Here is a 13943-nt window from a genome sequence, read left to right as displayed (position 1 = left end):
TTTTTATTAATTACTCTCTTTTGCCTTATGTATATATCTTTTGTAGTTTTTAAAGCAAGATTTCTTTCCTCTCAATCCTAGAGGGACTTGCCTAGCCTAATTGAGACTTTTTGACAAAACACTCCACTGTGTATTCATCGAGAATAAACAACACAAATATTACAAGTGGGTAAGGAAGTAAACTCCTAGCAAATAGATAAATGAAAAAAAAAATAAACGATTAAAAAATCGAATAAAGGGAATAATAGGTTAAAAAAACACACACGCACATACAATAAAGGCTTCTAATGGGTTGTTTACAGAAAATAATAACTGAGAAGTCAAAATGGAGATAAGAGTTCATAGAGAGAAAAAATGGAATGCTATGAAAGACTATGCTCTTGTTCGCTTTGATCGTCTCGGTGGCCTAGGTATCTGGCTAGTTTTTTGAATATCCTGTATGGCATCCATTAACACCGGCTGCGAAGGGAGCTGTGGGATTGATGGTTCAGTGGCCTGTGGGGTAATTGAAGGCGGGGACGATGGAGACACCACTTTTCTCTTTGTTATAAGAGTGGATGGTGAGAGAGCTTGCATTTTTTCTAATGGGGAGAGGCGATTATTCGTCGGTGCAAGTCGACCATTACTCATATCCGCTAAAACCCGGCCCTCATTATTTTCTTGCGATGACTTGATCTCCGTAAGTGGAGAGTTTTCGTCGGACCCCGTAATATACTCATCTTCTTCGTCCGACAGGAAGTGCAGCCGTACTTTTCCACGCGCACGCCATTCCTCAAGGATTTCATCATTATTGCTCACTTGCCATCGCCTCGGGTACTTATAGCTGCGGGGCCGTGGAGTCTTTCCGGTGGTCACATCTACCTTCAATCGCTTAGACACAAGATTTTCAGCCTCATCACGAGCATGCTTTAACTCATTACACGCGCGCTCCAAGTAAGCTTCACGTTGCTTTGAACTTGTCGTCGTCTAATGTTTGGGAAGAGGGGTTATAATTTGCTCAACATTATCATTCTATCCAAAACAACATGTATTCCTACCATATGTCTCACATAGTCGACCAATTTTGAAGTCACGCTCTGATCACTCTCTGCCCGTGCTTTGCTTGTTTCCCATATGGCCTGCGCCCGATGTAATACTGGCGCATAGGCTTCTAATTTAGCTTCGACTGCTTGGGATGCGGTAGAATCTATAGAACCCCAAAGCAAGAGGGGGGGAGAAGGAAATTAAGATCAAACTAGATAAACAGAGGTGAGAAAAGGTCAGTGTATTACATTGGGATGCGATGCTATTGTATTGTGTATGCTTGGAAGCCAGGTGCTGAGAGTGGGCGTCGATCTCCTTCATGATACGAGCTCGAGCCCCTTCTACCAAATTTAGCATTGCTTTGGAATCTTCCTCGGCACGGTGCCCGAGCTCTGTCCTATGGTCTGACATAAGACGAAGCTGTTGATATACGGCAAGCGCTTCGGCTTTTTGATTTTCGCTAAGCTTCTGGATAGTCTCACGGTGCTCTTGCACCTTGCTTCGAAACTGCGTTCCCCTCTCCCTCAATGCATGATCTACTTCTTGTACTGCAGTCAGAACTTCGCGGCGTTGATCATCCATGAATTCGCCCAGCATCGCCCCAATATTTTTCAGCAGCTTCTCGGCAGCTTGTGAGGACCTCTGGAATTTATGCTCCACTATCTGAGGTATGGAGCGAGTTTGATTCTCGATTCCAGGTAAAACTTGTTCCAAAATCTCCTCTGTAAACATATTCGAGGCGTCACGAGTCTGATTTTGGCACGCTTCTAATGCTGCAAGTCGCTCCTCCGCCCCCTTAAGAGTACTCTCCAATTCATTGCAACGCAACATTACCCGTTGAGAAGCGTGATACATGGCCTCATGTATTTCGGCCAGCACCTCCGCCGAAATGGATTCTGTACGCTGCCGTTGAGTCGAAAGGTCTTGTTTCAACCCCTCCGTCACAGCTTCAATCATCTTAACGAGCTGATCGCGCCCAGTCTGCTGCTCCACAGAAATAGATTGATTCCGGGCCAATTCATCTTTAAGTTTATTCAGTTGATGCTCGAGTTGACTTTGCGTTTTTGTTAAGCTCTACGAACAATCTATGGTTCAATATTTCTATTGTCAATGAGAGTAGGGCGGAGAAGTATACTTACACTCTTCTGGCTCTTTTGAAATTCTTCCAATTTGTTTTCAAATCCACTCGACTGCTGTCCCATGATCGAGTGGAATTCTGTCAATATACTGTGAACTTGGAACATACTCTGGAGCAGCGTTTCACGGAAATTCTCAAAAACTCGTCGATTGTCCATCTCAATGAGATCCTTTCGATCTATGCCATAGGTTCAATAATAGGATGTCAAGTTTTTCTAAGCTTAAAATGTCGTCATCCAGATACGTACTTATTTTCTCGTGTAGCCCGTTCACATCACTGACACTATCTGACAGCTTCGAAACTAGGCCAGTTGCGAGCGTGTTAAGCTTGGACTCCGTCTTTTCATGCACTTGGCGTAGAATTCGCTGCTCTTGCACTTCTTGCTTCATACTTTCCAGAGCTCTCCTGCTATCGCTTAGCTCCACCTAGATTGATATACCAGCATATAAACAAAAAAAAATTAAGAAATTTGTTATTTTTCGCTCATACCCGTATCCCATTTAGTTCTGCTTGAGTTTCAGCGAGCGCTCGCATCTTCTGCTGGTATTTGTGCTCTGCATGTTTGAGCGTATTCTGTAGGGTTTCGATGCTATGTTTCATCTCTTCAAACTGATGATTGCGAGACTCTTTCTCCTCTACAAATGCCTGATAGGACTCTTGTGACAGATAAACGCCGTGTTTTTCTCGCGCCGCCTAATAGGAGTTTGTCGAGGACGTTCAGAATATCAATTAAACCATTATGTGAATTTCCATCTTTCTCACCAATAAATCCTTCTGTAATCGTTCGATTTCGTTCTCGTACTCTTTCAGCAGCAGCTTTGTTGTCATACGCTGGTTGACTTCAGGCTTGTTCTTGATGTTCTTTGCTCTGCTCGCATATTTGAGGGTGCTCTCTGTCTCCTCCAGATTCATTTTCGCGGGGGAGATGGTCGCAATGATGCAAGTCTTAGTTCGGCCACCCAACGAGTCCTGCAGCAGTCTCGTCAATTTGCTCTCTCGATATGGGACGTGCGACGAATTCTCCACGAGCGCATTGATCACACGGCCAAGGGTTAGGAGACTTGTGTTGATCATACCAGCCTCACGCGCGCGGATATTCTCAGCCCCTGAGCGACTGATGTTCTCTGATCCTGCCAAGTCAACAAGATTGAGCTTTCCGATCTTGAGAAGATCTTCCCCCGCAGCGGTTGTCTCCTTGATATTAATGGTGAGGGTGAAGACGGAATGTGATCGACTATTAGGATAGACAATTAATAAAACGAAAAAAAAACCCTCGTGCCCTATTCCTTCTCGTACCTAGACTTGTCGTTGCATTTTGTTGCTGCAATCCGACGTCTATGTGAACCCTGTTTTAAATACTGTATTCCCTGCTCTGCGTTCTTCAAGTGCACTTCCTCCAGGCCCTGAATGTGCACGCCTCTATCCTTTTTGGTTGGATCCTCGAAGAGTCGTAGTTTGCGAGCATCATCATCTGGAGAGAGTAGATCCTTCATCTCCTCGTTGTATAGCTCAATAAAGGATGCACGAACAAGATAGTCTGCCTGTTCTGCTTCAAGTGTATTAAATAAACTCTGCAAAGCCCGTGGAACAATGCCTGCACTACTACTAAGTTGGGAATCAACTATATCGAGATCACCCTCCATGGTATATCTGTTCCGTATTTAAAACATTAGAACAAGTGTTTAGAATATCATACAATATCATTCTCTCCTACGTTTTCCCCGTGGAGGTCTGCCCGTAGGCGAATATTGTACAGTTATACCCCTTCATAACCTGTTTGATACGCACAGAATTAAGCACTGTTTTTAGACCAATTCAATCATTTTCTTTTACCTCCTCCAAAATTGGAGCGACTACATCGTTGAATATAACCTCTTGATCCGCCTCAGGCCCAAATACGCCATCAAATGTGTATGTTTTAGAAGACGCAACGTCAAGGGGGTTGGAACGGAGAGTTACTTCACGACCGCGGACGGCGCTTGTTATTACCACCTCCCTTGAGCCCTCGCGAATCTCTCGTTCGCTTCTCCCTCTAGAATAAATATAGAGATATCAGATACGTAGTGAATATAGCCGTAGGAAAAATGCTCAACAACGGACCTGCATCGAACTACCACCTGAATATTATCTGACGGAGTAGGTGGCATTACAAGAGGCGATTAAAAACAAAGAAAAACTAATAAAGAAATTGGAAAAATATAACAACAGAAAGAGAAGGAATTGCCGACACGAATTCAATGGTGGATATAGCAAGCAGAAGATAAATGGGGCGAATTGGAAGAAATGTAGAGAAATTCCGTTAGGTTTAAATAAAGTCAACCAATTCCTTCAGAAATAACGCGTCTAAGAATATATTTGTTGTTTTCCTGCGCATTGTAAAAATTCCAACGCGTTGAGGAATTTCGCGATTCAATTCCCCTAACCCAAGCTAACCTAATGCCGATTGACGGACCGTTGGGCGGCACAAGGGCGATTCTCACGTCACAGAATTCCAAGTCCGAACTCTTGGCCGGATTCATCCTGTTTTACACTGCGTCTAAAACTTTAAACTTTGCCCATTTGCTAATTTCTGCCCTAGAGATGTCCCCTATAAACTGTATTCTCGGTTGTGCCTATTATAGCCTCACTTCTTACCTAAGCATGGGCAGTCTTCTTCATTTCGCCCTCCCATACTCTCTTAGTTCCCCTAGCTTTTTCCCCTAATTGAATGGTTCGCTCTTGAAGCCCCGCTTTTCTCCAGATTTTAGAGTCTCTGCCCATTCCTTTCATTCTTTTTCTGTCCACCCTTCAACCATTCCATTCAATTGGACTGTGTTGCCACATTCTTCTCTGTGACATATACACTCCCATTATAATCCTCAAACATTCTGGCGTTTCTCATTTTCACTAAATCAATATGCGCATTATACTACCTAATTCTCCTCTAATCACCCTAGTATCTCTAGTGGTATACACCGCGTTGGCATGTGGCGAAGACGTCGGTGGCAAGAATGTGGGCCGGAGCCTTTACGATTTTGATCCACGAAATATACAATTTATGGAATCTTCTTTTGCTCCCAATCAATTTCCCACATTGAATGTACCATACCAGGTATTTTCTTATGCTATTCCAAAGGTCACTGATTCAGAATACTAACACACTGTTTTGGTCTTATTGAATACCAGCCGGAGAATGACAAGCCTTCCCAAGCCTATAGTCCACCAGAACTTTTACCCCTATCGAGCCAAAGGCAATACAGCGCTCCGCTGCCATCGATAGAGAGTGGTGAGTCGGAGCAGCCTGGGGATGTGGTTAGCAGTGGGACTGAAGCAACGAAAAAGCCGAATGTCGCCTCTGTTGATGGTGGTTCGTCAAAACCACCCCTATTACCTGAAGAGAAAGCAACTTCAACATTTGGAACAGCCGTTAATGGAGCCTCCACCGTACCGCTCTCTTCTTTAGAGGCTTTTACAGCGGCGCGCCTAACAACTAAGGAGGAGATTCCATTCAAATCGGCAACAGTTGTAGACGATGCAGCGCGCACACCTCTTCGTCAGAGTTCGGATGACCTATCGACGTCTCAATCTCTTTCACAAGTTAACTCAGACACATCAGCACGGTCAACCCCTTCGTTAAACCAGAGCGGTTCACTTTTCTCTGAGATTGTGCCCTCATCTGCGACTACAAAAGATAGGCCAGTTTTTCAAAGCTCTGCCAATGCAGCTGCTGTAAAATCAGCCCCCTCGTTAAACCCGAGCGATTCACCTGCCTCTGAGATTGTGCCCTTATCTACGACTACAAAAGACAAGCCGGCTTTCCAGAGTCCTGCCAATACGGTTGTTGTAAAATCGACTTCCTCGTTAACCCAGAGCAGTCCACAAGTCCCTGCGACAGCACCCTCATCTACGGCTACGAGAGATAGGCCAAATTTACAAAGCTCTGCCAACATAGCTGTTGTAAATCCAACCCCTTCGCTACACCAAAGCAGGTCACTTACCACTGAGATTGCGTCCCCATCTACGACTACAAGAGATCAGACGGTCTTTCAAAGTTCTTCCAACGTAGCTGCTGCAAAATCACTCCCCTCGTTAAACCAGAGTGGTTCACAAACCCCTGCTCCATTTTCCTCACCTACGACTACAAAAGATAGGCCAGTTTTACAAATTATTACCAACTCAGCTGTTGTAAAGTCATTCCCACCAACAAGGGCTACAAATATGCAGTTCTCGATGGCAGCCGCGGACAAAGTGCCAGTAGTAAACCCATCCATTTTTAATCCCCTCGAAGCCAACGCTTCCACATCAAACGCTCTTGAAGCTAAATCAACTCTTACCAAGCCCCCAGAGAGAACTTCCAAAGCTACCCCACTGTTAACCAGGACAAGCAGTGGTGTTTTTCTGGATAATCCGAATGCGATCGTGAGTGGGGCTCCCAGAGTGAATATTCCACCAGCATCCTCCTTCCCTATCAGTCCGTTACTGTCTTCACCCACATCAATAACTAGCAAATTCACAATTCACCTAATGCCGCCCATAGGTGTTGGATTTAGGGAGAACCCTAATTTGTCAAAGGAGAATACACCGGTGGTGAAAGAAACTAAGGACGTGGGAGAGAAGACTACTCCTACTCCCTCTACGGATACTAAGGATGGAGAGAGCACAAACTCGCACATAGAGGATCCACCCAGAGAGGATTTTGAACCGACCAAACCCCCCCCCGACGAACCAACCGTTCCCGCGCCTCCAGTGAAAACAAAGGAATTCCCTGCGCATCCAACCCCGGCAACTGACCAAGGCTACACCGGGAATCACGATGGCTCAAAAGAGCAAGAAATTTCTCTGCCCACGACCCAGGAGGATGAACCAACCATGTCGGAGCCCAATCCTAAGACGAACCCAGCCAAGCACTCTGCATTGACAGACTTCAACGATCCTGGTGTTCCAACGGCTACCTCTTCGATCCCCACTGACAATCCCACCCCAACCTCCGATGGGTCGGATAGTGCTGGTGGTGTTCCTCATAATTCTGAAACCGGGACTACAACTGATATCGAGGACGTCCCTGGACCAGGAGAAACGTTGATAACACCAAGCCCAGTGACATCCGAGACGAATATACTCAAAGATGAGCCAACCCGGGCCACGGAAATCGAGCCGTCCGAGTCCACTCAGCTTGGCTCGTTTCCTAACCAGTCGAAAGAGAGCACCACGGAAGCTATCACTCCGATCCCTAATAGCAATTCAATCCCGCCTTCCATTTCTACAATCCAGTCCTCGGTCGAAACTCCTTTTGGCTCTACCTCTGGCGACAGCTCAAATATCTTAACTGCTCCCCAAACTAGGACTTCCGACCAGGCAGCTCTACCCACTCCAAGCTCTAATACTCCGATTTCGAGTAGTGACACACTTTCACAAGCAGGGGCATCAAATGTACCGCTCGAGACTGCAGGCAGCCTCCCAACGGACGGGTATCCATTGACAAGATACCCGACACAATCGGGCCCCTCTTCAGTTCCAAAGGTCGACACATCCGGATCGCACCCCTCTGTATCTCGCACGGAAGTACCCTCAGGCTCAGAGAGCGTGAATCCTAATATTCCAACGACCTCCACTGAAAGTGCATCAAGCCCCACAGTAGCCAGCGATACCTCTTTGGCGAGTAACCACTCCCACACACCTAGCGTTAGTACAAGTCGTCACGAAGACAAATCTACTCCCACCATGGGTTCCACGGTCTTGACGCGCCTCTTGCCCACTTCCACTGAAACCTCCCATTCCTCAGCGACCTATGCGACATGGTTACCATCATCGATTCAATTGACACCTTCGAGCACCAGAGCAACAGGCAGTACGCAGACTCCATCCACTGAAACTGCTACACCGACTGAAACTCTGGTCAATCTGCCAGAAGTCATCGTTCCAAACAACGAGCCTTCCCCTCCGGCCGATGGTGTCACCGTCAGCATCCATCTCCTGAGCATTCCCTATAAGCAGGTGTGCGTCGATCAAACGCTGGCCGCTCAAATCGTCAACTTCTTGCCGAATGACCTGGCTACAGTGCTTGGGGTCCCCAGCTCTCAAATTGTTGTTCTCAGCATCAGTGATGCTTCGCGGCCACCCTCTCAGCAGCGCCGGAATATCAAGCGGGATGGAGCCGATTTAAAAGGCGTACTGGTGCATCTTGCGGTTCCCAGGAGTTTGGTACCCAGGCTGGAAGGCGTGATCCAGAACCAGACCAGCCGACTCTATACCGACCCATCGTTGAAAGTCACTCGGTTCATTGACAACACCTATCCTATCCAACCTCATGAGACCAATCTAGCCTTAACTTCCCCGGGGGCGACTAACAGTCCCCAGAATACCACCGGGACAAGCGGAGGCAACCAGGGGGTTATCATTGGTGTTTCCGTTGCAGCGGCGACCATTGTAAGTAGACCATTTCCTTCCTAGCCTATCTCGCTTTGCTTCGGATGGTGCTTGGCTCCCCTTCCTCCTACACAATGCCCTTGAACTCATTCTATTCTTGATAACCTCTAGATTTACGCCGCACTTACCGTCCTCTTTATTAATGTCTACAAGCGCCATAAGCAGCGTAAAAAATCCGTACGCGAACTCGAGATATCGGCTCCGCAACTGCGGCAAACATCCTTGGGTTGGTCCTCGAACTGGTCCTCGGACCACAGCAGGCATTAGGGGGAAAGCCTCGTTGTATTCCACCTGTTGTCGATGCTATTAATCCACGGCGAGGCATTTCATCTCCCACCCCTGTTGTAATCATTTTGTTACTCCTACTATTTTTATGTACCTTTATTCTGCGTGTATAATTAAAAAGTTCCTTGTTTTTTTATTTAATTCTCACCCCCCCTCCCCCTTCCTCTCTCTTTTTCGCCTGATCTATAGCCCTCCTATTTCCAATGCTTCCTCCCCTTCTTCTGTAATCAATAGTGCTTTTGCTGGTATTATTCTTTATCGCTTGTCGTCTATGATTTTCATTCTTATCCTTTAAAAAAGGTTCATATATCTTTAAGAAAAGACGAATTTTGCGAAAAAAAAAATCGACACTTCCTCACCAAAAAACAAAAGAAAAAAATAGCAAAGAATCAATTACTAAAGAAAAAAACCCATGAGATAAAAAATTACACACACAATAGGAAAAAAAAAGGAGAAAGAGAAAGGAGGAGAAAATAAAATGAAATAATAGAGTGGAAAAAAAAACGAGTCAAAAGTATTTACACCGAAAAACGCTCCTTATTCGCATGCGGCCCACTCTTTGCACTTTCCGAGTGCGGCGTGAATTCCACCGGCAGCTGTGTGCTGATTCCAAGTGTGGCCTTGAGCTGTCTTCCCACTCGCTCCAACTTTTCCCTGTCCTCGCACGTTCGCACCCACAAGGCAATGCGATAGAAAATCTTGCGTACGCTCACCACACATCCACAGATCTCTTCCTCGTGCTCAAAGGCTTCGCCGATACAGGCTAGCAACGTATAGAGCCACATGTCATTGATGGCATCGCCGGTGCGGTTCCGAGGGAGCTGCACAGACCATTTGCCACCCTGTGCGTTGGCTGGGTCCTCCCACATGGGGCGAACATCCTTTTTGAAGAGATGGTAGTTGCTTCCCATGGCCAGCTCACTTGCTTTGGCGACATTATTATAGACTCTAAAGGGGGTGGTCAAAATATAGTCGATGAGTAAGCACGCTTGGATGAGACAGATTCTCATGTCCTTTAGAATTTAAATTTACCCCCAAAAATCCTCTACTGTGTCGAAAGTGATGAGTTGCTTCAAGTTTTGAGACCATGATTGCGTATTTGCCTTTTTGCCCGGATTATCGTACCAAAGTGTCCAACCATTTTGCAACCTAAATTACGCAGCACGTAGAAATGCACACTATTAATCAAGGTACGGTTACAGCATTCAGGATTGAGAGGTGATCAATTACCTATGCTTAACATTATAATTTATAGGATCTTCAAACACAGTCACTAGTTCCTTATTCGTCTCTTCTTTTATTGATTGCTCAGGCTGCTCTTGCTGAGATTGCTCTTGCTGAGATTGCTCTTGCTTTGATGTTTCCTGCTGCTGCACCTGCTGCTGTTTATTTTCATCATTAGGTATTGAAGTAGGATTCGGGGAGTGTTCAAGAGTGGATTCCATTATCGTGTGAAAAAAAAAGATCGCAGCTTAGGAGGTAGAGTTTTATTAAGCGGAGATGGGAGAGATCCTAAGAAATCTTGGTGATCGCAGAAGCCCCCGTTTATTTTTTGTTGAGCGGTATATAGGTTGGAGTAAGGGAAAGGGAGAAGGGGATGGAGGAAGTAGGAGAATTTAACGCGAAGGAGGAAAGAAAAAAAAAAAGATCGATTGAACCCGAGGTGATCGAAGAGAAATATTTAGCTTTTGGCGGAAAGGAACTGAACAATTCAAATTGTTTACAAAAATTTGAGTGGCTTTTACATCCTCGAAGATTAACGCGAAAATGAACGCACGTATAGTATGCACTTGCGCGACATGTTGGTTCCAACGACTTGGAGATATGTTATCTCGATATCTCCGTTAACCCGGAGATCGTTTTCTACCAGTATGGCGGTGCGTTACCATCGCCTCTCGGCGATGTTCCACCCAACTATGAAAAAGGAGGCCGACTTGGGACAAGAAGAGGACGCGCATCGTCTCATGCTAAGAGCAGGACTAATACGGCAGGTATATACACAAGTATTCTTAACCTGTTCTGCTGAATGCAAGCTTACGAGCCGAGTATATCTGTAGTCATCTTCGGGAATGTATTCATTACTTCCACTCGGTGTCCGGTTTATGGACAAATTAACTCGCATTATCGACGAGGAGCTGGAGGCCATAGGTAAATGACTCTGATATATCCTGCTCCAAGCTATGCCGCACAACGCAGTTCAACGTGTACGCCCACTCCATTTTTAGGCTGTCAAAAGGTCTCACTGCCTCTCTTGTTGCCCGCCGAGCTCTGGAAAACGACCGGGCGGTGGGACTCATTCGGCCACGAAGTATTACAAAGGCCTTACCCCTCCTCTCCAAAACAATACTTACATGTATGGTTTGGCTAGCTCTTCCGACTTAAAGATCGAAAAAGCTCCGCATTTGCCCTTGCTCCGACCCATGAGGAGGAAATCACATCCCTCGTTGCTAACGAAATCAACTCCTACCGCCAGCTACCTGTTCGTTTATACCAAATCGACCGTAAGTACCGAGACGAGATGAGACCGCGCGGCGGCTTGCTGAGAGGAAGAGAGTTTCTGATGAAGGATTTGTACACGTTTGATGCGACGATCGAGGAGGCGATACAGACCTATGACGAAGTTGGTCGAGCCTATAGAAATATATTTAAACGCATCGGCATTCCCTTTGTGGTGGTAAGCACCGGCCTTTTTTTTCCTCTCTTCTCCCCGGAATGGGGCTCTGAATTTTATGGGTCGGCTTCTGTTTAGGCCGAAGCGGACACTGGCAATATTGGGGGAACCAGCTCCCATGAGTATCACTACCTCTCCCCCGCCGGAGAAGACTCCGTGCTCAGCTGTCAGCAGTGCGGCTACACTGCCAATGAAGAGATGGCCGTAGGTAAGCTTCCCAAGCCCTCACAAGGCCATAGCCTTTCTCGTGTGCTCTCCGCCGCTGAACAGGACGAAATCCCTCGTCACGAGGAGTGGAGAGTACGGTGGGCTGTGCACAAAATGCCGGGGGAGGAGCGCCTCTTGGCCATTGTGCTTGCGAGCGGACGAGACGTGAATACAATCAAGCTGCGGAAGCTGCTGGGTGGGGAAGGGGACATCGCGTTTCGATCCGAGGAGGTGGGCGGGACCAAAGAGTGGCTGGCGTCCAAGGAGCTCAAGGGGCTGGAGGTGGTGGTGGACGAGAGCATCCGAGTCGACGAGACCCTGATCCGTGATGGGGCGATTGGAAGGCTTGCGGCTCGGCATTTGCAAGTTAGATGTGGAGACGTCCACAATACACTAGCGGGGGATGCGTGCCCCTCTTGCGAGCACCCGTCGCTCGATTTCGGCCGCGCCATCGAGGTCGGCCATACGTTCCTGCTCGGCACCAAATACTCGCAAACGCTCAATGCGGGATTTGTCCCGCAGAGTGGGGGCGAGCGGCTCCCCTTCCAAATGGGGTGCTATGGCATTGGGGTGTCCAGGCTGTTGGCGGCGGTGGTGCACTGCTCACGGGACGAGCGCGGGATCCTGTTTCCGCCCTCGGTGAGCCCGTATCGGGTGGTGGTGTTGCCAGCGGATGAGAGTGAGGGGGTGCGCGAGGGCTGCGAGGCGGTGTGTAGGGCGGTGGAGAAGGTGCCGTTCCTCAGCCAGGAGGTCGTTATCGACGATAGAAGAGGCGGCTTCGGCTTCAGAGTGGCGGACGCCGAGCTCGCAGGATATCCCTGGGCGATAGTGGTGGGGCGCGGGCTCAAGCGCGGAGTTGTGGAGCTGCGGGAGCGCGTGCGGGGCGGATGGCGAGCCGAGGAGGTGCGAATAGAAGAGGTGGCCCAGCATTTGAAAACCAGATTGATTTGATTACGCGGGTGAGGTCACGCTGCGTATCACACGCTAAATTTTGCCACCGATCACTGCCTTTGTTCTGTTTTTCCCCCTATCCCCTGTGTGCCTTGTTCTGTTTGTAATACCACGCCTTCTTTCCCACTTTTTGCCCCCCAATATAATTTGCACAGCATCTCCCACTTTCTCCCTCCAAGATCCCCCCAGCTGCCTATGCTTAATAATGTCGTCTCCACGGCGCAGAATCGAGACGGACGTGATGAAGTTGCTGATGTCAGACTATGAAGTGACATTGGTCAATGACAGCATGCAAGAGTTCTATGTACGGTTCCACGGTCCCAAAGATAGTAAGGATCCATGAAGCGGGCATGGGCTTTGCATTTTGCTTCCCCATAGTTCCCCTCCCTCCCCCCCTCCTGCATTGCTAACAGGCTGCATTCAATCCCATTAGCCCCCTACGAAGGCGGCGTCTGGAAAGTTCGCGTTGCTCTTCCCGATGCCTATCCCTACCGCTCGCCCAGCATCGGATTCGCGAATAAAATCTTCCACCCCAACATTGATGAGATGGGCGGGGCGGTGTGCCTCGATGTCATCAACCAACGGTGGTCGCCCCTCTTCGATATGATCAATATTTTTGAAGTGTTCCTCCCGCAACTGCTACGATACCCAAACCCGGTTGACCCGTTAAATGGCGAGGCAGCTGCACTGCTGTTGCGAGACCCGGCGCGGTACGAAGCCAAGGTGAAAGGTATGCTCTTCCTCACCCTTGCCACTTCTTGCCAAAGAAAAAAAAAAGGAATAATCTTCATACCCCACTTCCGTCACCATCTTATTCTATGGCGATGGCTTGCTAGACTACATTGTAAGGTATGCGACCCAGGAGGCGGTCGATGGGGACGAAGAGGATGACGACGACGACGATGAGGACGATGAGATGAGCTCGACGGGGAGCCTAACCGATTCGGAGGACGACCTAGAGGACGAGACGAGGGGCATGGAACTCTAGAAGCCAAAGCCCCGTTAGAGACTCCTGTATTTTTAGCTATATCTTTGGCCGATTATACTAGCACGCTTATCTTTTTTTCCTTAATGCTTCACTACCGTCATGTCACCCTTGATTCGTGCGGATATCCCCTTCCTTGCTATCCTTATTCGCTCCATTTTTTGGTTGTATTTCTCAAAGCCTTTTCTTTTATTTGTTTATACATGGCCCTGTTTCTCACTAAATGGGATTTAGAATGGGATTTATATAGGAGAAGAGATGAGATAGATAGTAATACA

General features: G+C 47.6%; 5 protein-coding genes across 5 annotated transcripts; 3 read left to right on the top strand and 2 right to left on the bottom strand.

The window, feature by feature from the left end:
* Positions 1–372: 372 nt before the first annotated feature.
* On the bottom strand, positions 373–4308 carry VTP21DRAFT_5874 (uncharacterized protein; the record flags this gene model as incomplete). The annotated part of the gene is made up of 11 exons (XM_069396442.1): positions 373–966; positions 1038–1186; positions 1272–2097; positions 2163–2338; positions 2409–2586; positions 2651–2854; positions 2924–3395; positions 3458–3811; positions 3876–3934; positions 3995–4193; positions 4262–4308. The coding sequence occupies 11 exons, from the start codon at positions 4306–4308 to the stop codon at positions 373–375; spliced, it is 3258 nt and encodes a 1085-aa protein (XP_069247529.1).
* A 749-nt stretch (positions 4309–5057) lies between these two features.
* On the top strand, positions 5058–8833 carry VTP21DRAFT_5873 (uncharacterized protein; the record flags this gene model as incomplete). Its single annotated transcript, XM_069396441.1, has 3 exons — positions 5058–5252; positions 5327–8566; positions 8678–8833. The coding sequence occupies 3 exons, from the start codon at positions 5058–5060 to the stop codon at positions 8831–8833; spliced, it is 3591 nt and encodes a 1196-aa protein (XP_069247528.1).
* A 536-nt stretch (positions 8834–9369) lies between these two features.
* Positions 9370–10296, bottom strand: VTP21DRAFT_5872 (uncharacterized protein; the record flags this gene model as incomplete). Its single annotated transcript, XM_069396440.1, has 3 exons — positions 9370–9799; positions 9884–10000; positions 10082–10296. 3 exons carry the CDS (start codon positions 10294–10296, stop codon positions 9370–9372), a joined length of 762 nt encoding a protein of 253 aa, XP_069247527.1.
* Positions 10297–10650: 354 nt separating this feature from the next.
* VTP21DRAFT_5871 (uncharacterized protein) lies at positions 10651–12680 on the top strand (the record flags this gene model as incomplete). Its single annotated transcript, XM_069396439.1, has 5 exons — positions 10651–10842; positions 10909–10999; positions 11077–11159; positions 11220–11525; positions 11601–12680. The coding sequence occupies 5 exons, from the start codon at positions 10651–10653 to the stop codon at positions 12678–12680; spliced, it is 1752 nt and encodes a 583-aa protein (XP_069247526.1).
* A 205-nt stretch (positions 12681–12885) lies between these two features.
* VTP21DRAFT_5870 (uncharacterized protein) lies at positions 12886–13668 on the top strand (the record flags this gene model as incomplete). Its single annotated transcript, XM_069396438.1, has 3 exons — positions 12886–13009; positions 13114–13410; positions 13517–13668. 3 exons carry the CDS (start codon positions 12886–12888, stop codon positions 13666–13668), a joined length of 573 nt encoding a protein of 190 aa, XP_069247525.1.
* Between the last annotated feature and the right edge of the window lie 275 nt (positions 13669–13943).

The sequence above is a fragment of the Calcarisporiella thermophila genome (assembly GCF_041956535.1).
Source record: "Calcarisporiella thermophila strain CBS 279.70 unplaced genomic scaffold VTP21scaffold_24, whole genome shotgun sequence".
Taxonomy (NCBI): Eukaryota; Fungi; Calcarisporiellomycota; class Calcarisporiellomycetes; order Calcarisporiellales; family Calcarisporiellaceae; genus Calcarisporiella; species Calcarisporiella thermophila.
This window is presented reverse-complemented; position numbering and strand designations above follow the sequence as displayed.